The sequence below is a fragment of the Oncorhynchus nerka genome, linkage group LG13 (genome assembly GCF_034236695.1).
Source record: "Oncorhynchus nerka isolate Pitt River linkage group LG13, Oner_Uvic_2.0, whole genome shotgun sequence".
NCBI classification, from domain to species: domain Eukaryota; kingdom Metazoa; phylum Chordata; class Actinopteri; order Salmoniformes; family Salmonidae; genus Oncorhynchus; species Oncorhynchus nerka.
This window is the reverse complement of record NC_088408.1, coordinates 15,738,449-15,760,244: the sequence shown is the minus strand read 5'-3', so window position 1 is coordinate 15,760,244 and position 21,796 is coordinate 15,738,449. Positions and strand designations below refer to the sequence as shown.

Here is a 21,796-nt window from a genome sequence, read left to right as displayed (position 1 = left end):
AATTACTTACATTTGCTTCCATGCTAGTACTTTTGTCAGCCATCTTTACTCCAGCGTTGGGTTAGCTTCAAATTTGTCATGAGAACCACTCAATATGATAGGTCATTGCCCAGTGTTTGCCACTGGTGATTGGGGAATTTGGGAAATGTTGAACTTGTTCCTTGCATCCCACGCCACGTTCACACCGCCCAATGTTCCCCCGCCCACTCCGAATCTCTTCCATTGAAAATTAATGGGAAGCGGAGTTTCACCGCGCGGCACCGCCAGTGGTACACGGACTGTCAGTTACCTGGCAAGTTTTGATTTGTTTGGCGCTTGAGCGGTTCACATACTTCGAGTGATCACCTGCTTTTTACTTGCTATATTGGCCAACTAGCTAGCTAATACCTAGAAAATACATTATTGGGGGAGAGGAAGAGTAAAAGGCTTGCTAGCTAACCACAAAATTAAAACAAACTCTTTAGCTAGCTACAGTTGAAGTCAGAAATTTACATACACCTTAGCCAAATATATTTAAACTCGGTTTTTCACATTTCCTGACATTTAATCCTAGTAAAAATTACCTGTCTTAGGTCAGTTAGGATCACCACTTTATTTTAAGAATGTGAAATATCAGAAGAATAGTAGAGAGATTTATTTATTTCAGCTTTTATTTCTTTCTTCACATTCCCAGTGGGTCAGAAGTTTACATACACTCAATTAGTTTTTGGTAGCATTGAATTTAAATTCTGTAACTTTGGTCAAACGTTTCGGGTGGCCTTCCACAAGTTTCCCACAGTAAGTTGGGTGAATTTTAGCCCATTCCTCCTGACAGAGCTAGGGTAAGTGAGTCAGGTTTGTAGGCCTCCTTGCTCGCACATGCTTTTTCAGTTCGGCCCACAGATTTTCTATAGAATTGAGGTCAGGGCTTTGTGATGGCCACTCCAATACATTGACTTTGTTGTCCTTAAGCCATTTTGCCACAACTTTGGAAGTATGCTTGGGGTCATTGTCCATTTGGAAGACCCATTTACGACCAAGCTTTAACTTCCTAACTGATGTCTTGAGATGTTCCTTCAATATATCAACATAATTTTCCTACCTCATGTTGCCATCTATTTTGTGAAGTGCACCAGTCCCTCCTGCAGTAAGCACCCCCACAACATGATCCTGCCACCCCCGTGCTTCACGGTTGGGATGGTGTTCTTCGGCTTGCAAGCCTCCCCCTTTTTCCATCAAACATAATGATGGCCATTATGGCCAAACAGTTCTATTTTTGTTTCATCAGACCAGAGGACATTTCTCCAAAAAGTACGATCTTTGTCCCCATGTGCAGTTGCAAACCGTAGTCTGGCTTTTTAATGGCGGTTTTGGAGCAGTGGCTTCGTCCTTGCTGAGTGGCCTTTCAGGTTATGTCGAAATAGGACTCATTTTAATGTGGATATAGATACGTTTGTACCTGTTTCCTCCAGTATCTTCACAAGGTCCTTTGCTGTTGTTCTGGGATTGATTTGCGCTTTTTGCACCAAAGTACGTTCATCTCTAGGAGACACAACACGTTTCCTTCCTGAGCAGTATGACGGCTGCGTGGTCCCATGTTGTTTATACTTGCGTACTATTGTTTGTACAGATGAACGCGGTACCTTCAGGCATTTGGAAATTGCTCCCAAGGATGAACCAAAACTGTGGATGTCAAAAACAACAAAATTGTGAGGTCTTGGCTGATTTCTTTTGATTTTCCCATGATGTCAAGCAAAGAGGAACTGAGTGTGACGGTAGGCCTTGAAATACATCCACAGGTACACCTCCAATTGACTCGAATTATGTCAATTAGCCTATTAGAAGCTTCTCAAGCCTTGACATAATTTTCTGGAATTGTTCAAGCTTTTAAAGGCACAGTCAACTGTAAACTTGTAAACCCACTGGAATTGTGATACAGTGAATTATAAGTGAAATAATCTGTCTGTAAACAATTGTTGGAAAAATGACTTGTGTCATGCACAAAGTAGATGTCCTAACCGACTTGCCAAAACTATAGTTTGTTAACAAGAAATTTGTGGAATGAGTTTTAATGACTCCAACCTAAGTGTATGTAAACTTCCAACTTCAACTGTAACTACCTTGAACTAACTTTGGCAAACGTGCAAACGCTAGGCTAACAGTTACTATTACTATTTGCTCGTGCAAACAAATTATGTCTAAAATATAAGACATTACACATTTTTGATGTTCTCATCTACTTTCACTTCTCTACTAGCTAGCAAGCCACATACGTTTTGTTGCCTAGACAGCAGTGTGTGACAGGAAAAAACTTTACCTCCACTTAAGCTTTGCATTTTTGTAAATGTAGTTATATGGGGCTGTCAAAACCACACCAGCGATATTAGCGAAGGGGGAAATTAGTAATTTCATTTGGCAATGAATGAAGGAACATATAACGCCCCACCCAGCAGACTGTCGACCAATCGCTTTCACATTGTCATGCTGCGTCACGCAGTTGCTAAGCTAATCGTCATGCAAATCGTCATGCAATCCCTCAAACTCAGGGTATGAGTCGACAAACCTGCCTATTTTCCTCAAAAGTATAATGTCACAATTCCAAAGCAATACGATATTACAGAGAACAAGTTCATTATCTCACATCTGAAAATATTTGTAATGTTGTACTTCTTGTTCACAAAATTCATGCTAATGTTGGGTTTTTGAGCTGGTACCCAATTGACTCCCATTCACTCCTTGGAGGAGATCTCCTTGTCCCAGAATCGCCCAGAATGCACCGCGGGGCCCATTGACGACACTTGGGCAACGTACACAATGGCCGTTAATTCGATCCCAATATAGTGTCCCATCTCCTCAGAAGTTTCTCTTACCACATTGTATTGGGTCCATACTATGATGCACTATTTTTAGGCCTGGGCCGGGCTGATTTATTTCTAAACAAAAAACAAAAACAAAACACATTCTTTCAAATGAAATACAGTGGACATATTGTGTTATTGTGATGTGGTGGGACTGTAAAGTAGACCGCAGCAGAAACCCATCACATATGAATTATACCCTGTTTATCATCTCTCCCTCTCCCTCTCCCTCTCCCTCTCCCTCTCTCTGTCTAGACCCCATCACTCCATCCATGGGCACCTGACTTGTCCATGGGCACCCCCACTTTTGACTGAAAGTGGGGGTGCAAAAGCTGAGGTGACCTTCCTCTGGAAATGATTGCATTTTTAAAACAATTTTCCTGCAATTCTTCACTGTTTCTTAACTTGAGAGTCTCCATCTCCCCCAGCCTGTGTCTGTATCAATCCTGTCTATTATTTGGAGTGACTGAGGTGTGATGGACGCCCATGTTGGGCAATCATGGCAGGGTTCTCCCTTATCACCAGAGAGATACGAACCTCCTCTGCACCCAGAGTTAGGCATGTCATGTCCCGTTGCTGGTTGTGGACGGTTAAAATAGAGGATGAGAAGGACTGGTTGATAAGCCCAGGGATAAGGCTACCAGTACTGTTTGCTCTGCCAAGTTATCACCAAGGGGAAATGGGCAACACTGGACGAGTAGTAATTGTAACACTAACACTTGAAATACCACATAGGGACGCTGTTATTGTTAATTAAGGTATGGTGTAATATAGGGTGCATAGCAGAGGAATAGTAGAGACGGGACCATGTGTGTTACGGAGACCAACATTTCCCCAACAGACCAGTTTCACCCATTCTTGGTTGCTGAGCCAAAACTTTGGTTCTGGACAGACCATTCTGGAAGTGTTTATTTTAAGATCAGTGCATTCCCAGGCTCCAGAGGGAAAGCAAGCAAGCTTCTGTGGAAAATAGCAACACCGTTTCCATTTACGTTGATGCTGTTTAAGTGTATTTATCTTATTATAAAAATAGAGCATGCATTAGTGGGATTTTAATGGAAGGCTATTTCTCTTGGAATCGAATCAAGAGTAAGAATGTAAATCGTTGTGAATAATGAGTTGGACTAAAGTCCTCTTATGAGGCTTGTCTCATTGGTCATGTCTAATAGCCTTGGCTGAACTTTTGAATTTTTCACTTAACATTCCGTCTGAGTAGCACAGAGGTAGAAGAGCGTATCCTAACAACCACACAAAGTGGAAACAAACATGTCTGTTGAAAGATAAAGTGTGAGAGAGGAACTCTCACACTTCAAATGACATACAAGTGATTACATTGTCTCTCATTGAACTAATGCACTGTAAGCCTGAGCCTGCTGTCACATTTCAAATTTGCTCACAAATATAAATAAGCACAGATATACTACTGCTACTAGGTATTATTTAGTTCATTTAGTTCATTTAGTACATTTAGGTTCAATTAAATGCCTGTCCTAGTGGACTAGGTTCAAGTCTGCGGTGCAGTGGCCAAGGGAGCAATAAACAGTATTGGGACTGGGCCAGAATCAGCAGCATATACGTCATCGTAAAGGAGGGGCTATGTAAATTTCGTAGAGTAATGCAAGGGAGGATGCTGTCTGCTATTTCCACTTTTCCATCAATAAAAGGTAGCCGATTCAAATTACTGAATTAAAAAGAAAAAAAGGAAATAATATTCTCAAGGGGGCATTAGTCCAGAATACAATTAACATGGCATCGAAATGTCCTAAATGCGACAAGACAGTTTATTTTGGTAAGTGCATTTTTCATATGATCGTGCATATCCTTCCATGCTATCCTCCCATGTGTTTTATGTACGACCCCACACCCCGAGTCAGCTATGTAATGACTATTGTAGTCACCGTTATTTTGTCTAAAATCTGAGCCAACTGTTGTAACGTTATAATTATACCGTATGCATATTAACCTATAGATTGGGGGTAGGCCTAATAAACAGTTGTACTGCCTTTGATATATTGTATAAGAATGAACCAGTATTAGGCTATTTACTATAAGTATTGGTCAGCCTGGCGTTCCTATAGAGACTAAACCAATTATGCCTGGTTCCTGACTGTAAATTACTTCATACGTTCTGTGTGGTATAGTCTACATGTGCTTATGCAGTCTTTGTGTTGATTGACAAACCAAAGCCATGTCCTTGCAGGTGTGATCATTTATTATTTCATGAGGTCATATGGGAAACCTACTGTATGACTTCATGTAGCTCGTGGCTATACATCGGTCATATCAGTCCAATAAAACGCCAGCGGTGCGATAGGATTTCCGCGCGCACACCACTTACCTGCAGCTGACCAGTTGGGTTTTTGGAGGGATATAAAGTGAAAACAGCTGTCCCCAGATTAGTGACATAAGCAGACTATCCCATTGATGGCTATTAGGTGGATCTAAAAGCAATCTCTTATCCTTAACCGATAGCCTGTTTACAGTAGGCCTATTCGGGGAATGTGTTCGTAGTTTTAAATTATTTGAGATAGCCTTTAGCCTAGCTCCGTGGCACAATAAAGAGATTGAGCTAATGCAATTAATAAGGTATAGGCTATTAATGTTGCTGCGCAGATAGATTGTCACTATACCTTGCATATACATTATTAATTCGTAGCATGTGTGTGATGGATCGACTTTGCCCTGATCTATCTCTGGAGAACAATAGGATTCCCATTTCAGCACTAACTGGCATGGACAGCTCCCAGCCTCCCAAAGAATGAAATGGAATGGAGCCGCGCACGAGCCGGCCGGCCAAACCGCACCTTTAAAATGACAGAGCATGCGTGTAGTGTGAGACACTCTAAAAGAAAAACGGATTCAACATGTTCATTCATATGGTCGAACCAGACCTGTTGGTCTCTGTTGAAACTGAAACATACTGTACATGGTTCAAACCATTATCATTCATTTTTTATCCCACTTTCCTGTCATATACACCACAGTAAAAAACTAAACAAAGAAATAGTTTTGATAGTTCTTCTTAGACAATATTAGAATCATGTTTTGTTAATTCATAAATTAAAAACAGTAAGCAGATGGTACTTGCTTCTGGGGTTCTTTATTTTTTGTGTTTGATAGTCAGTGGCAGTGTGTCAGAATGAAACCTCTGGAAACCTTGCAACACTTTTCACTCATCTTGAAGCATCTGTTTCTTTTGCCTAATTAGTCCCCAAATGGGCAATGGTTTGGGTTTTCCATCTGGTAATGAACGACTGAATAAATACCTGGTAGCCTTTCACTTGAAATCTGCTCGCTGTCTGAGACATTGAAAACTAAGCATCTTAGTACTTTCACTTATGGAAAGGCCCCTCTGAGCCATACTTTTGAAGCTTGTCAGTCTCTTTTTGTTTGTTCCCATTATTTACACACTGCCCCCCCTTAGGTTCCTAGTTCCTTTAGTCCCTGTCTGCTTAATGGTATCCTTGAGTGCTGCTATATCTACAGTGTTTACTTCTCTCAGTCTACTCCCACTCTCATTACGAAATACCTCATATTCTGTCCGTGTCCCTCTGCCTCAGGAGTTTAGATGATGTATGTTATGTAATTCCCAGTCTTTGATTCATGCCCCATGACTTCTCCTCATTTTAACATTGTAATCTGGGTCATTACATAATAGTCATCACTCATATCTCTGAAAGTGTACTGACTTTGTGGGTAATTTAGTGTTGCCCGTTGCTGTCCTTGAAAGCTACTGATAATAATACTCCTCACTCCTCTCTGACTGTCAGAGTTCTCGGCTGTCCCAATTAACACCCTATTCCCTATGTAGTGCACAACTTTTGACCAGAGGCCTACCTGTGCCATGGTCAAAAGTAGTGCACTACATAGGGAATAGTGTGCCATTTGTGATTCAGCCATACAGTCCTGCTCCTACACTGCCACTGGATGGATCTCATCAACAGATACAGGAAGAGACATAATCACATATTGTACCAAAGGGCAAACAAAATACCCCTTAATCAACATTGATTATTTAGAATGAACAACCCCCACAGCCTCCTTTCTCACTTCCTCTCCCTGTGTGTGTGTGTGTGTGTGTGTGTGTGTGTGTGTGTGTGTGTGTGTGTGTGTGTGTGTGTGTGTGTGTGTGTGCGTGTGTGCGTGTGTGCGTGTGTGCGTGCGTGCGTGCGTGCGTGCGTGCGCGTGTGCGTGTGTGTGTGTGTGTGCGTGCGTGTGTGTGTGCTATGCTTGTGCAGCTAGACAAAGTAGAGGGAGAGAACAAGAGAGAGACTGGAAGTGCAGGAAGAGACACAGACGGAGAGAGTGAGAGAGACAGACAGACAGACAGACAGACGGACAGAGAGAGGGAGTGAGAGAAAGACAGACAGACGGACAGAGAGAGTGAGAGAAAGACAGACAGACGGACAGAGAGAGTGAGAGAGAGGGAGTGAGAGAAAGACAGACAGACGGACAGAGAGAGTAAGAGAAAGACAGACAGACGGACAGAGAGAGTGAGAGAGAGGGAGTGAGAGAGACAGACAGACGGACAGAGAGAGTGAGAGAAAGACAGACAGACGGACAGAGAGAGTGAGAGAGAGAGAGTGAGAGAGACAGACAGACAGACAGACGGACAGAGAGAGTGAGAGAGAGGGAGTGAGAGAAAGACAGACAGACCGATTAGAGAGAGTGAGAGAAAGACAGACAGACCGACAGAGAGAGTGAGAGAGAGGGAGTGAGAGAAAGACAGACAGACGGACAGAGAGAGTGAGAGAAAGACAGACAGACGGACAGAGAGTGAGAGAAAGACAGACAGACGGACAGAGAGAGTGAGAGAAAGCCAGACAGACGGACAGAGAGAGTGAGAGAAAGACAGACAGACGGACAGAGAGAGTGAGAGAAAGACAGACAGACGGACAGAGAGAGAGTAAGAGAGAGGGAGTGAGAGAAAACACCCTGCAGGGACAGCACAAAGTGCTCACTGCCTCCCACTTAACTGTGTCTTGCATTAGTGACAGGTCGCCAATCTAAAGAGGATGGGATATCTGAGATTAGAGATAACAGCCTTATCTTCACTACATTTCTATATACTGTATTGACCAACACTCTTAGAATGAAAGGTGTTATCTAGAACCTTATAGGATTCTTCGGCTGTCCCCATAGGAGAACCTTTTGAACCCTTTTTGGTTGCAGGTAGAACCCTTTTAGGTTCCACGAAGAACCCTTCCGACTGAAGCAGTTCACTCTGTAGCATTTTATACTGAATTGACATGTCCCTCTAAATGGGTAAATTCAACTACAAATGTCAGTTTCCTGTACAGTAATGTAACCGCTGTCCCCCCCATCCCCCACACAGCGGAGAAGGTGACATCTCTGGGGAAAGACTGGCATAAGTTCTGTCTGAAATGTGAGCGTTGTAACAAGACCCTGAACCCAGGGGGCCATGCTGAGGTAAGAGGATTCAGTACCTTACAATCATAGAAAAATAGGTGCTATCTAGAGTGGGCTCCTGAGTGGCACACTGCATCTCAGTGCTAGAGGCATCACTACAGACCCTGGTTCGATTCCAGGCTGTATCACAACCGCCCGTGATTGGGAGTCCCATAGGGCGGCTTACAATTGGCCCAGCGTCGTCCGGATTAGTGTTTGGCCGGGGTAGGCCGTCATTGTAAATAAGAATTTGTTCTTAACTGACTTCCTTAGCTAAATAAAGGTTGAATAAAAAATACAAAATATAATTGAAAAGGGTTCTTTGGCTGACCCCATCGGAGAACCCTTTGAATAACCCTTTTTGGTTCCAAGAAGGTTTCTACATTTTTTCACACAGAAACAGTCAGAAACTGCAGGAAGTGTTGTGTAAAATAAAGATGAGTAACTAAGAGGACATTTTGGCTCTGTTCCCATAGATCTCTGGGAAGGTTATGGAGGGTTAAGGTCTCACAGGGAGAGTATCGGCATTTTGAGAGAGTATTCTGACGTAGCCTGTTCATCAATATAGGTACTGTACAGTACTATACAGGGACCTAGGCCTGTTACGAACAGAGAGGATTGGCTTCTATACTTCATTTAGGGTACAGTAGGCTACTAAAGTGTGGGGTGCTATCATGTGTAGTGTGCAGTGCATCTAAAATCCATTGGTTTCCTCTCATTTCTGTTGCATGTTTCACAGATCCAAAGATCCCTCTAAAGCTACACCGGCTGTTTTAAACTCAAGTCAGTCATGTAGCATTCAATGCTAGAGTGGGCGTCAATATGTTGTAGTGGCATTTTTACTTCAAGTTATACCAAGATCCACCCCAACAAAGTCCAGTGTTTGTTCCCAGATACTTCTTCTGCTCATTGTCTTTCCCTCTGTTCACAGCATGATGGAACTCCGTACTGCCACAAGCCATGCTATGCTGCCCTCTTTGGACCAAAAGGTGCAATACATTAACTTTATAGCCATCCATTATTTAGTTATGTGTGCTTTATGTGGTTATAAAAACATTTTAATTATTCACAGCAAGCCTATAAGATAGGCCTAATGAATGCGTTTGCAGAGAGACTTATAAAAGGAAACTATGATCAATGTGTTTGTACGTTGACTGAATTAAGCATTTCTCTCTGTAGGTGTGAATATCGGAGGTGCTGGCTCTTATGTCTACGAGGCGCCTGTCAATGATACCCCTGCCAGCGTTTCCACGGAAACAGAGGCCAAACCTGAGGAGAAGAAAGCTCATGCCAGAGGCCCAGTGAAGGGTAAGCAACATGAAAGAAACGAGTAACAGATCTGCTGTCGTGTTATTATATCCCGTATGAAGATAACCACTGGCTGTAACAAGCCGCATCTTCTCAATCTCTTTTTGACACAGCCGCAAGCTTCTCAACTTTCTCTGGAGAACCCAGTAAATGCCCGAGGTGCAGCAAGACAGTGTATTTCGGTACGTGTGTTATGTTACTGCCCATGCCATATTGGAGCTCTTACTGTATATGCTAATGTGTGTGTGGACACAAACTCACATCCTCCCACTCACATCCTCTGTGAGTGGGTGTCCAGGGGAATATGGTGAGGTGGAGGAATGTTGTTTCCATGGTGATATGTCTGACATTGGTGTGTGTGTGTGTGTGTGTGTGTGTGTGTGTGTGTGTGTGTGTGTGTGTGTGTGTGTGTGTGTGTGTGTGTGTGTGTGTGTGTGTGTGTGTGTGTGTGTGTGTGTGTGTGTGTGTGTGTGTGTGTGTGTGTGTGTGTGTGCAGCTGAGAAGGTGACGTCCCTGGGGAAGGACTGGCATCGACCCTGTCTGCGCTGTGAGAGGTGCAGCAAGACCCTGGCCCCAGGCAGTCACGCAGAGGTGACAGACAGGAGAATGGGAGGAGGGGGTGGGGGAGGGAGAGGGGGTGTGGGGGAGGGGTGTGTGGGGGAGGGGAGTTATTAGAAAGATTCCAGGAATGCAGAACCATAGAAATACAGTTAGACAATGGCTGCTGGGCCACCCTTCACATACAGTAACACTGACTTGAATGGGATCAGAGTCAGATTCACCTTTTTTTCACCAAGTACATTTTCACATACACAGAATTTGACATGAAGTGGTGCTGCTAGCAATATACAAAATATACAAAGCGAATGTATAGAAAGTTATTTACACATAATCTACACATAATCTATATATAATATAAAAACAATAAACATAGAACAATTACACATGATAGAAGAGTAGATTCTAAATGATAGTTGAAAATGTGCTGAGAATATACTGAGAATATACAGAGACTGTAACATTTACAGTGGAATATACTGAGACTATACCATTTACAGTGAAATATACTGAGACTATACCATTTACAGTGGAATATACTGAGACTATACCATTTACAGTGGAATATACTGAGACTATACCATTTACAGTGGAATATACTGAGACTATACCATTTACAGTGGAATATACAGAGACTGTACCTTTTACAGTGGAATATACAGAGACTGTACCTTTTACATTAGAATATACTGAGAATATACAGACTGTACCTTTTACAGTGGAATATACAAAGACTGTACCTTTTACATTAGAATATACTCAGAATATACAGACTGTACCTTTTACAGTGGAATATAAAGAGACTGTAACATTTACAGTGGAATATACAGAGACTGTAACTTTTACAGTGGAATATACAGAGACTGTAACATTTACAGTGGAATATACTGAGACTATACCATTTACAGTGGAATATACTGAGACTATACCATTTACAGTGGAATATACAGAGAATATACCATTTACAGTGGAATATACAGACTGTACCTTTTACAGTGGAATATACAGAGACTGTACCATTTACATTAGAATATACTGAGAATATACAGACTGTACCTTTTACAGTGGAATATACAGAGACTGTACCTTTTATATTAGAATATACTGAGAATATACAGACTGTACCTTTTACAGTGGAATATACAGAGACTGTACCTTTTACATTAGAATATACTGAGAATATACAGACTGTACCTTTTACAGTGGAATATACAGAGACTGTACCTTTTACATTAGAATATACTGAGAATATACAGACTGTACCTTTTACAGTGGAATATACAGAGACTGTACCTTTTACATTAGAATATACTGAGAATATACAGAGACTGTAACATTTACAGTGGAATATACTGAGACTATACCATTTACAGTGGAATATACAGAGACTATACCATTTACAGTGGAATATACAGAGACTGTAACATTTACAGTGGAATATACAGAGACTATACCATTTACAGTGGAATATACAGAGACTATACCATTTACAGTGGAATATACAGAGACTGTACCTTTTACAGTGGAATATACAGAGACTGTAACATTTACAGTGGAATATACAGAGACCGTAACATTTACAGTGGAATATACAGAGACTGTAACATTTACAGTGGAATATACTGAGACTATACCATTTACAGTGGAATATACAGAGACTGTAACATTTACAGTGGAATATACAGAGACTATACCATTTACAGTGGAATATACAGAGACTATACCATTTACAGTGGAATATACAGAGACTGTAACATTTACAGTGGAATATACAGAGACTGTAACATTTACATTAGAATATACTGAGACAATACCATTTACAGTGAAATATACTGAGACTATACCATTTACATTAGAATATACTGAGACAATACCATTTACAGTGAAATATACTGAGACTGTACAATTTACAATGGAATATACTACAGTGCATATACCCTATGTGTATATATTGCAGTGCAAATGCAGTGTTGTGCGGTAGTTCTATTTCTATGGCCATAGATAGATACAGTATTTTTATAGCCATAGACATATATATATAGTATTTATATGGCCATATATATATATATATATATATATATATATATATATATATATATATGTAGTATTTATATGGCCATAGTTTTATGTGGTATTTTAGTATTTCTATGGCAATATATATATATTCTTTTTTTGCTGAGTTTTTATATAGTATTTATGTGGCCATAGATAGATACAGATGCCTTTAAAGCTGTGTCTGGAACTGTCTCAGTAGAGTACATTATATTCATTCCATTCTGTTCCAGCATGATGGGCAGGCCTACTGCCACAAACCGTGCTACGCCACCCTGTTTGGGCCCAAAGGTAGGCTCACTCACTCAAAACTTTCTTCCTCTTAACCACATGAAAGATAAAATGCCTTATTGCTATGGTTTACAAGTATTATGATATTTCATACACTGTATATCACCGTATTCTGACGTCTTTCTATTGACCCATTCCAGGTGTGAACACTGGAGGTGTAGGAAGCTACATCTACCATGAACCCAGCACTGAGGCAGAGACTGAGGCCCAGCCTTGAGATTACCCATACCCACCTCCACCCCCACCCAGACCTCTTCAACATTGCCTCCCTTACCCTGGCCTTGTTACTAACCCCAGTCGTAGATAGACTCACACTGTCTGTATTTCCAACCTCTGCCTACACCTTCGACTATGTTCACACATGCCCTGATTAAATAGTATTGTCTCCTTTAGGCTATTCAGCATCTACAGAAGAAAAAAACCACATGTTAAATCATGCATAGTGTAGGCCTATTTAGAATCTTCTGTTGTATTTCTACATCAATTTTGTGTACGAAATTTCATCTTTATAGCTTCTCCCATCTAGCTTCTCCCTGTGAAATACACAGTAGGTTCATGGGTGTCCCCTATCTCGTTGTTCGTGTCAAATGAACAGTTGTGTGTAAGAGGTACAGTACATTGTTTATTAAATGATAAGTCGCCGTATGGTTTGACTCTACACAATACAGCACACACCTATAGGGGAAGCCTTGGGTGTGGTAGGCCTACTGTTTGTCATTCCCTGAAAACAATGTCCTTTGTTGTGCACCTGTAATGACATGGCTGACACAACTGCTTGATTTCCAAGCTATCCGCTATGGGCCTATTTTCACCCTGCAGTATAGAGACAGAGTAGATAGATAGAACATACGCCTACCCGGAATGTGCATTAGTATTAGCTTATTGTTGTTGGTGATTGAATATGTTTTGTACTTTGGGTCTTTGAGCACCAAATGTGTGTTACTGAGAAGAACAGTGGTCATGTGAGGTTTTCTACAATAAAATTGTGAGAACATGAAAGGTTGTTTTGTGTCTTATTTGGGGAAATATGTACGGGTGTTACTTTACAGGAAGCTGTAAATGTATTACATATTGGTAGCTACAGTCTAATTACAGTGTACAACACAGCCCCCTACGTGACATCACCAATGTCTACCAGCAGGGTGCGACCTACTCGTTATGTAGCGAGGTGTCACGAGCACATGAGCATGTGAAGGTTTTGCAAAGCCTTGTGGGTGTTGTTGTTCATTCCTTTCTCACTGTGTTACATAAATATTGTAAGTGAAACATAAAACTCTTCGCTTTAATGTCAGCTGCGATTATTGTGGCCGCTGTCGTCGGCGGTGGAATACTGCTAATTGTTCGCAGAATGTTCCCCCGGAAGAAAGCGGTCGAGTTGCTCCGGTACCCGGCCGATATGATGCGGGGGAAGACGGTCATTGTGACCGGGGCGAACAGCGGCATAGGGAAGGCCGCGGCCGGGGAGCTGCTCAAACTCCAGGCCCGGGTGATTATGGCCTGTCGGGATCAGCAGATGGCTGAGGAAGCAGCGCAGGACATCAAGAAGCAAGCGGGGCCAGAGCACGGAGAGGTGGTGATCAAACACCTGGACCTCGCCTCGCTTCAGTCTGTGCGGAGCTTTTGCGAGGAGATCCTGAAGGTAAATGTGCATTTTGCTGAACTTTATTGAGGTCAGTCTAGGCTAAATAACTATTGTACATAAGGCAAAAATGTCAAAATGTTATCTGGTCCGCGAAGATAAAAGACTGATGCAGTGGAATATTCTGTTGTTTGAGCTGTTGGAGGGTCTCGTCTCGTTCATTCCATACCATCATACTGGGGCTGTTGTTTTTTAAATGAAGGTTACCTTTCAAAGCGCCATAGTGAGCTGTCCAACGTTCTGAAACAATCACATGTACACATTCATTTATCGTTTTTTTTTTTTACAAAAGCCATCAACATCAATTCAATTGTAAAGGGATTACATTTAGATATAAGGTCTTCCTTATTATAATTCCTTCACTTGAAATCACTTGCGTTGATTGTAGTTTCTTACTCATGAATGATTGAGATAAAGAGACCAACATGACACAGTTATCCAGCCACCACTAAGCAAAACCTCTCTACTAATGGTACAGTATGTCTGCCTCATACATGCCTGTCTTCTTCTGACTGCCCCTGTTAGGAAGAACAACAAGTCGACGTGCTCATCAACAACGCAGGCATTTACCAGTGTCCCTACACAAAGACAGAGGAGGGGTTTGAGATGCAGCTGGGGGTCAACCACCTGGGTCACTTCCTCCTCACCCACCTCCTCCTGGACCTCCTCAAGCGCTCCTCCCCCAGCCGCGTGGTGGTGGTCTCCTCCAAGCTCTACAAGTATGGCAGCATCAACTTCGACGACCTCAACAGGTGCGGTTGGTTCATGTTATGTTTTGTGTATTGTGTTTTTCCATTCATTAGTGCAGACTGTAGCAAAACGGTTTGCACAAAAAACCCTATTGTTTATTATTGGACAATAGTTCAAGTTAGTCTTTCCCTGATTCGGTCAGTTTTCTTTATTTTGGTGCCTAATGAACACAACCCTTGTGTAATGTCTGTTGTGTTTCTATGGATGATTCTCCCCTTGAGGGATAATGTTTTCTACTTCTATCACCACTACAGTGAGAGAAGCTACAACAAAGCCTTCTGCTACAGCCAGAGCAAGCTGGCTAATCTGCTCTTCACCCACCAGCTGGCCCGGCGCCTGGAGGAGGAGGGCGTCACGGGGGTAACGGTCAATGCCCTCACCCCAGGCATCGTGAGGACCAGGCTGGGCAGGCACATCCACATCCCCTTCCTGGCCAAACCTCTCTTTTACCTGGCCTCGTTGTTCTTCTTCAAGAGCCCACTGGAGGGAGCTCAGACGCCACTCTACCTGGCGTGTTCACCCGACGTGGAGGGCGTGGCGGGGAAGTGCTTCGCTAACTGCGAGGAGGAGGAGCTGATGCCCAAGGCGACGGACGATCAGGCGGCCAAGAGACTGTGGGACCTGAGTGAGACCATGGTGGGGATAAAAACTCAATAAGGGACCTGGGAGACCTGGGTTCCAGACTCTCTTATAGAGACCAAATGAGAGACTTGCCCTGGGAATCAAGTGAATTGGGAGATGATTGATTGAGACTTCTTGGGGTTTCATTGGAACTAGGGTCAGTGGGTAAAGTTTCCACTGTTTTGAATTAACCTCGGTATGTGGGTGCGTGTGTGTGTGTGTGGGCGCGTGCATGCGTGGGTCCGTGTGTGTGTGTGGGCGCGGGCATGCGTGGGTCAGTGTGTGTGTGTGGGTGCGTGCATGCGTGGGTCCGTGTGTGTGTGTGTGGGCGCGTGCATGCGTGGGTCCGTGTGTGTGTGGGCGCGTGCATGCGTGGGTGCGTGTGGGTGCGTGCATGCGTGGGTCCGTGTGTGTGTGTGGGCGCGTGCATGCGTGGGTCCGTGTGTGTGTGTGGGCGCGGGCATGCATGGGTCCGTGTGTGTGGGTGGGTGCGTGTGTGTGTGTGGGCGCGTGCATGCATGGGTCCGTGTGTGTGTGGGCGCGGGCATGTGTGGGTCCGTGTGTGTGTGTGGGCGCGTGGGTGCGTGTGTGTGGGCGCGTGGGTCCGTGTGTGTGTGTGGGCGCGTGCATGCGTGGGTCCGTGTGTGTGTGTGGGTGCGTGCATGCGTGGGTCCGTGTGTGTGTGTGGGCGCGTGCATGCGTGGGTCCGTGTGTGTGTGTGGGCGCGTGCATGCGTGGGTCCGTGTGTGTGTGTGGGTGCGTGCATGCGTGGGTCCGTGTGTGCACATATAATTGTGTGATGTGCAAATGAGGTGTGGATGGAGTGTGAGTGTGATTGGAGGTGTGCAATGTGCCTGTGAAACTGAGAACTGCAGTCTTCCATGAATGTGTAACTAAGTATATCCGTTCCCATAGGAACCAGCTATTCTATCTTCTGTACTGTCTTCACCAGTGTTCACTGAATCACAAGTTCACACAGTCAAAGTGGAGGGGAGCTAATTCCCAGTAGCGATTATCAAAGGGGAGCTGAACTGTCATATTTGCTTTTACCGAGTGCGAGCATGATTGGTTCTAGTGCTATAGAAATATCTCCGGGGTGGTTTGAAAAGCCAACAGGTATGTAGTTCAGCAGCTGTAAATAAATGCGAAGGCAGCTAAGCTCATGCATCCTGCAGCATGCACTTGGCAGTAGAAAAAGGAATAGGAGACTGGTTGTGTTGTGTTACCTAATCCAGTTTTCCTCTCATGAGGTGTTTGAAGTGTAAATTCGTCACCTTCTGCTGTGACAGGATGGACGGGAACAATAAAGTTGACAATGAGATTCAGATTCAGTCAGATGATGTTGATGCTGTGGTGACTCCTTCCTCTGGTTAGATGTTATCTCTCAAGTAATTCCCTTTTCACTCCAGAGTGAGTGAGAGGGGGGAATGTGTTTTGAATGTCAATGCGGAGGTATGGCTAATGCTATGAATTATATAGTCTAACAAAATAGTCGACAATCCAAAGATAATTTCTAGATGTATGTGCACACACAGTTTGATTTGAATGCTTTTAAAACCATTACAGTGACATTGTATCTGTGATCTTTTACACTAAATGACATTATATTTATTTCCCACACACACTAAAACAGTTGAGGCAGCCTTGGCGCATCAAAATGCGTAGTTTGTGCTTTATTAGGTTAAAGGAAACACAACAGAAATATAGAAACATGCATAATGATGTGATAGTAACAAGCATGCAGTTGCTTGATGGGGGGATGTGAGAATGAGAATCTGAGGTAGAGTGGGACAGGAAAATGTATCCAAAGGTTATAGAGAAAAAAATAGTATCAACGGGTAGGACAAATGTTTACATCTCAAAAGAAGTCCATTGTTAACAAAATAATACCCACATTGAACGGTCTCTTTAAGTGCTCTGGATATTTTAATATCATGTCAAAGCAAAAACTGAATGAGTGGACAGAGCTGCACTGAAATGGATTCAGCCTAGGGGCATCTATATATTTTTGTAAAAACACCTATTACTGCAACTTTAACCCATTCCCCAGGCCCTTTACTGTATAGTGCTGCAACTTTAACCCATTCCCCAGGACCTTTACAGTATAGTGATGCAACTTTAACCCATTCCCTAGGACCTTTACTGTATAGTGCTGCAACTTTAACCCATTCTCCAGGACCTTTACAGTATAGTGCTGCAACTTTAACCCATTCCCTAGGACCTTTACTGTATAGTGCTGCAACTTTAACCCATTCCCCAGGACCTTTACTGTATAATTCTGCAACTTTAACCCATTCCCCAGGACCTTTACTGTACAGTGCTGCAACTTAACCCATTCCCCAGGACCTTTACTGTATAATTCTGCAACTTTAACCCATTCCCCAGGACCTTTACAGTATAGTGCTGCACCTTTAACCCATTCCCCAGGCCCTTTACTGTATAGTGCTGCAACTTTAACCCATTCTCCAGGACCTTTACTGTATAGTGCTGCAACTTTAACCCATTCCCTAGGACCTTTACTGTATAGTGCTGCAACTTTAACCCATTCCCCAGGCCCTTTACTGTATAGTGCTGCAAATTTAACCCATTCCCCAGGCCCTTTATGGTATAGTGCTGCAACTTTAACCCATTCCCCAGGACCTTTACTGTATAGTGCTGCAACTTTAACCCATTCCCCAGGACCTTTACAGTATAGGGCTGCAACTTAACCCATTCTCCAGGACCTTTACTGTATAGTTCTACAATTTTAACCCATTCCCCAGGCCCTTTACTGTATAGTGCTGCCACTTTAACCCATTCTCCAGGACCTTTACTGTATAGTTCTACAATTTTAACCCATTCTCCAGGACCTTTACTGTATAGTTCTAGTACTTTAACCCATTCCCCAGGCCCTTTACTGTATAGTGCTGCAACTTTAACCCATTCTCCAGGACCTTTACTGTATAGTTCTACAATTTTAACCCATTCTCCAGGACCTTTACTGTATAGTTCTATAACTTTAACCCATTCCCCAGGCCCTTTACTGTATAGTGCTGCAACTTTAACCCATTCTCCAGGACCTTTGCTGTATAGTTCTACAACTTTAACCCATTGCCCAGGCCCTTTATGGTATAGTTCTACAACTTTAACCCATTCCCCAGGACCTTTACTGTATAGTACTGCAAACATTTACCAGGATACCCCATTGGTCATACATATTTTACTCTGCATAAATGCAGCACAGTTTTCAGCCTGTGATTGACAATAAACAAATCTATAATTATAGTTTAGACAGTCCTCTGAATCTTCAACATTCTAAGGACTCGATTCAATCCACATTGCGGAAGTTCAGCTTTAAAGCGTGATTGAAATTTAAAGGCAATGTTCTCTCTTTAAGGGAGGCTGCATTCACACTAAACGCTGCATATGTCGGGTCAATCGGAATTCACCTTTACATTTCTATGGCGGAATCTTTAAAGATTAAATAGAGCCCCAAGTATCTCTCTTTGATTGGCAGATGCTCTTAACCAGACATATTTACAATGTGTTGCTGCCCACACCTGATTGAATTGTAGTAATTTCTATTACATTTTTGATGTTGTAATTAAATATATTAATATATTTCAACAGTTACTTTAAATGTTTCCTTTGTCTACAAGCTCACTGTGCTTTGTGTACAGCACATGGAACAACTGGTCTCTGGTACCTCCAAAGACTATTTTATGTACCAAAGGTAGCAAAGTATTTTCCTATAGTCCCCACTCATTTGGTACAGTAATGAATTGTCAATTCACCTGACCCAGACAAACTTACACATTCATTGTAGTGATGCGAACCACTAGTTTTTCACAGCTGTGGCAACAATCTGATAAATTCATGCTTAATTACTGTATCTTCCAACTGTCCTTTCAGAATGGATGTCCTTAAACTGAACAACTGGCTAGCCTCACACTAATCAATATGCTTTGCTAGATTCACCAAGACTTCTTACCTCACATCCCACCAGGGAAAGAGATGGATAAAAAGAGAGAGACCAGTAAGTCAGAATACCTTCTTCTCTCAGTTCAGAAGTGTTCCATACAGCTGGGCTTTGGTGAGACTGTCCTTTCTCGAAAGTCCCAATGTGCCAAAATTGTGATACTGCGGTGGAGGGGGACAAGGTGGTGGCGGGGGCGGTGGTGGACTGCCCTGGGGGGGCGAAGGGGGCTGCATCTCGGACTGGTAGTGCTGCTGCAGTTCGGCAGCCATCTCCAGGGACCTCTGGTTTAGGGACTCATTGGAGCTGTTGGGGCTGATGTCCACGTACTCCTTGGTCTGTCCCGCTCCTCCAACTCCTCCCCCGGCCCCCGCCACATCAAAGCTGCCCTCCCTGTTTTCGGGGCTCCCTGAGTGGTAAAGGATGTGTTCCGACTCCTGGCTGTCCTCCTTTGCCCGGTAGAGATGGGTCTGGTGGGCCTGCTGGTTGTGGGACTGATGGGACTGACGGAGGCCCCCCACAGGGCTGCACTCGGGCTGGGCGTGGAGAAGCACACCAGGGGGTCCATGATGGGTCCTACCCCTCCCTGGTAGTAGTCGGGCCCCTCCTGGAAGCTGCTGTAGAGGGGTCCAAGGCGGATCTTGGCGGGCCGAACTGAGAAGTGCTGCTCAGAGAAGCTGTAGGGCGAGGCCCGACCGGGCGAGCAGTACGAGTGGGAGTTTAGATCCTCCGCGCTCAGCTGTCTCCAGCGGCCAATCGGCTCCTCCTCCTCTGGTGCCAGCGTGCTGCCGCGGCGGCTGTCTCCGTAGGCAACACTTGGTGAGGAGGAGGGAGGGAGGGGTTCGTAGGGCTCGCTGAAGCACGAGGACATGGTGCGGCTGTAGACGGGTGAGCTGCCGTTCTGGTGGTGTGCTCCACCATGATCGCCGGCCTGCTGGAAGACAGCGTGGACCTTGGCGAAGCCTCCACCGCTGGGACTGTCCTTCTCCCAGGAGGAGTCGCTCTTCCTCTCATAGTCTCCCCCATCCCTCCAGTCCATGTAGAGGGAGTGGTGGTGGGGAGAGGAGGCTGTGCTGCTGGGAGGGCCATTGCCTTTGTTGTCATCTGAGCCCCCTCCGCTGAAGCTGGAGTAGGAGCTGCCTGAGGCGGGGCCCAGAGAGGTGGGGAACTTGGCGAAGCACTCCTGGGAGAAGCCAGACCTCAGCCCCAACAAGGTACCCTCCTCTGGGTTACTGTCCGTGGAGATCTGGGGGCCGTAGAGCAGCTTCCTCTGGCTGTGGACGTCCATGCTTGGCCTGCGTTCACGGTTCTGATCGACCGGGCAATAGAGGGCTGTGTCACTGCTGTACAGGTCTGACTTGTATGCTGCCCGGAGGCCCAGGCGCTCGTCTCTGTCCAGGGTGTCCAGGAGGAAGCCTGGGTCCTGGGGCTGGGGGCTAGGCGAACTGGAAGCTTGGCTGCCGCTGCAGGCCTCGTCGGGCTTCTCCAATACCTTGGCGATGACGGAGGCGGGGACGGAGTCAGCGTACACGGTGTGGAAAAGAGGTGAGCCATCCATGTGCATGGTCACTCGTTCCTGGAATTCAGCAGGCAACTGAGAAAGAGAGATAGAGAGATATAGAATATTGTGATAAAGTGACCAGTGGTGAGAGAGTGCAAAGTTCATGAAAGGTGTAAAAAAGACAGAAACTACAAATATTATTTTAACACATAATGGCACATTCGGAAAGTATTCATACCCCTTGACTTTATTTTTTTTTTTGTTACATTACAGCCTTATTCCAAAATTGAACTACACACAATGGCCCAAAATGAAAAAGAAAAAACGGTTTTTATACATTTTTGCAAATGTATAAAAAAAACCCCACCAGATATCACATTTACATAAGTATTTAGACCCTTTACTCAGTACTTTGTTGAAGCACCTTTGGCAGTTATTACAGCCTTGAGTCTTCTTGGGTATGACGCTACAAGCTTGGCACACCTGCTGCACAGCTATTTTCAGATCTCTCCAGAGATGTTCGATCAGGTTCAAGTCCGGGCTTTGGCTGGGCCACTCAAGGTCATTCAGAGACTTGTCCCGATGCCACTTCTACGTTGTCTTGGTTGTGTGCTTAGGGTTGTTGTCCTTTTGGAAGGTGACCCTTCACCCCAGTCTGAGGTCCTGAGCGCTCTGGAGCAGGTTTACATCAAGGATCTCTCTGTACTTTGCTCTATTCATCCTTGCCTCCATCCTTGCCTCAATCCTCAATCAGTCCCTTCCCCTGAAAAGCCTCCACACAGCATGATGCTGCCACCACAATGCTTCACTGTAGGGATGCTTCCAGGGACCTTCCAGACATGACGCTTGGCATTCAGGCCAAATAGTTCAATCTT

At 44.1% G+C, this 21,796-nt stretch overlaps 2 protein-coding genes and 1 pseudogene across 2 annotated transcripts; 2 read left to right on the top strand and 1 right to left on the bottom strand.

Annotated features, from left to right (window-relative positions):
* Positions 1-4,453: 4,453 nt before the first annotated feature.
* On the top strand, positions 4,454-13,454 carry LOC115119562 (cysteine-rich protein 2-like). The gene is made up of 8 exons (XM_029648401.2): positions 4,454-4,626; positions 8,173-8,267; positions 9,178-9,235; positions 9,426-9,554; positions 9,668-9,736; positions 10,051-10,145; positions 12,398-12,455; positions 12,596-13,454. Exons 1-8 carry the CDS (start codon positions 4,584-4,586, stop codon positions 12,670-12,672), a joined length of 624 nt encoding a protein of 207 aa, XP_029504261.1. The 5' UTR covers positions 4,454-4,583; the 3' UTR covers positions 12,673-13,454.
* A 193-nt stretch (positions 13,455-13,647) lies between these two features.
* rdh14b (retinol dehydrogenase 14b) lies at positions 13,648-16,800 on the top strand. The gene is made up of 3 exons (XM_029648400.2): positions 13,648-14,094; positions 14,620-14,846; positions 15,099-16,800. Exons 1-3 carry the CDS (start codon positions 13,741-13,743, stop codon positions 15,499-15,501), a joined length of 984 nt encoding a protein of 327 aa, XP_029504260.1. The 5' UTR covers positions 13,648-13,740; the 3' UTR covers positions 15,502-16,800.
* Positions 16,801-17,115: 315 nt separating this feature from the next.
* Positions 17,116-21,796, bottom strand: part of LOC115119560 (brain-enriched guanylate kinase-associated protein-like) — an 89,621-nt pseudogene continuing 84,940 nt past the window's right edge.

Bases quoted from the DNA above. Each gene is read 5' to 3' on its own strand.
- LOC115119562 (XM_029648401.2), top strand. From the start codon at position 4,584: ATGGCATCGAAATGTCCTAAATGCGACAAGACAGTTTATTTTG. The intron at 9,737-10,050 runs GTACGTGTGTTA...GTGTGTGTGCAG, and splicing joins CAGCAAGACAGTGTATTTCG to CTGAGAAGGTGACGTCCCTG. The intron at 12,456-12,595 runs GTAGGCTCACTC...GACCCATTCCAG, and splicing joins CACCCTGTTTGGGCCCAAAG to GTGTGAACACTGGAGGTGTA.
- rdh14b (XM_029648400.2), top strand. From the start codon at position 13,741: ATGTCAGCTGCGATTATTGTGGCCGCTGTCGTCGGCGGTGGAATACTG. The intron at 14,095-14,619 runs GTAAATGTGCAT...TGCCCCTGTTAG, and splicing joins TTTGCGAGGAGATCCTGAAG to GAAGAACAACAAGTCGACGT. The intron at 14,847-15,098 runs GTGCGGTTGGTT...TCACCACTACAG, and splicing joins AACTTCGACGACCTCAACAG to TGAGAGAAGCTACAACAAAG.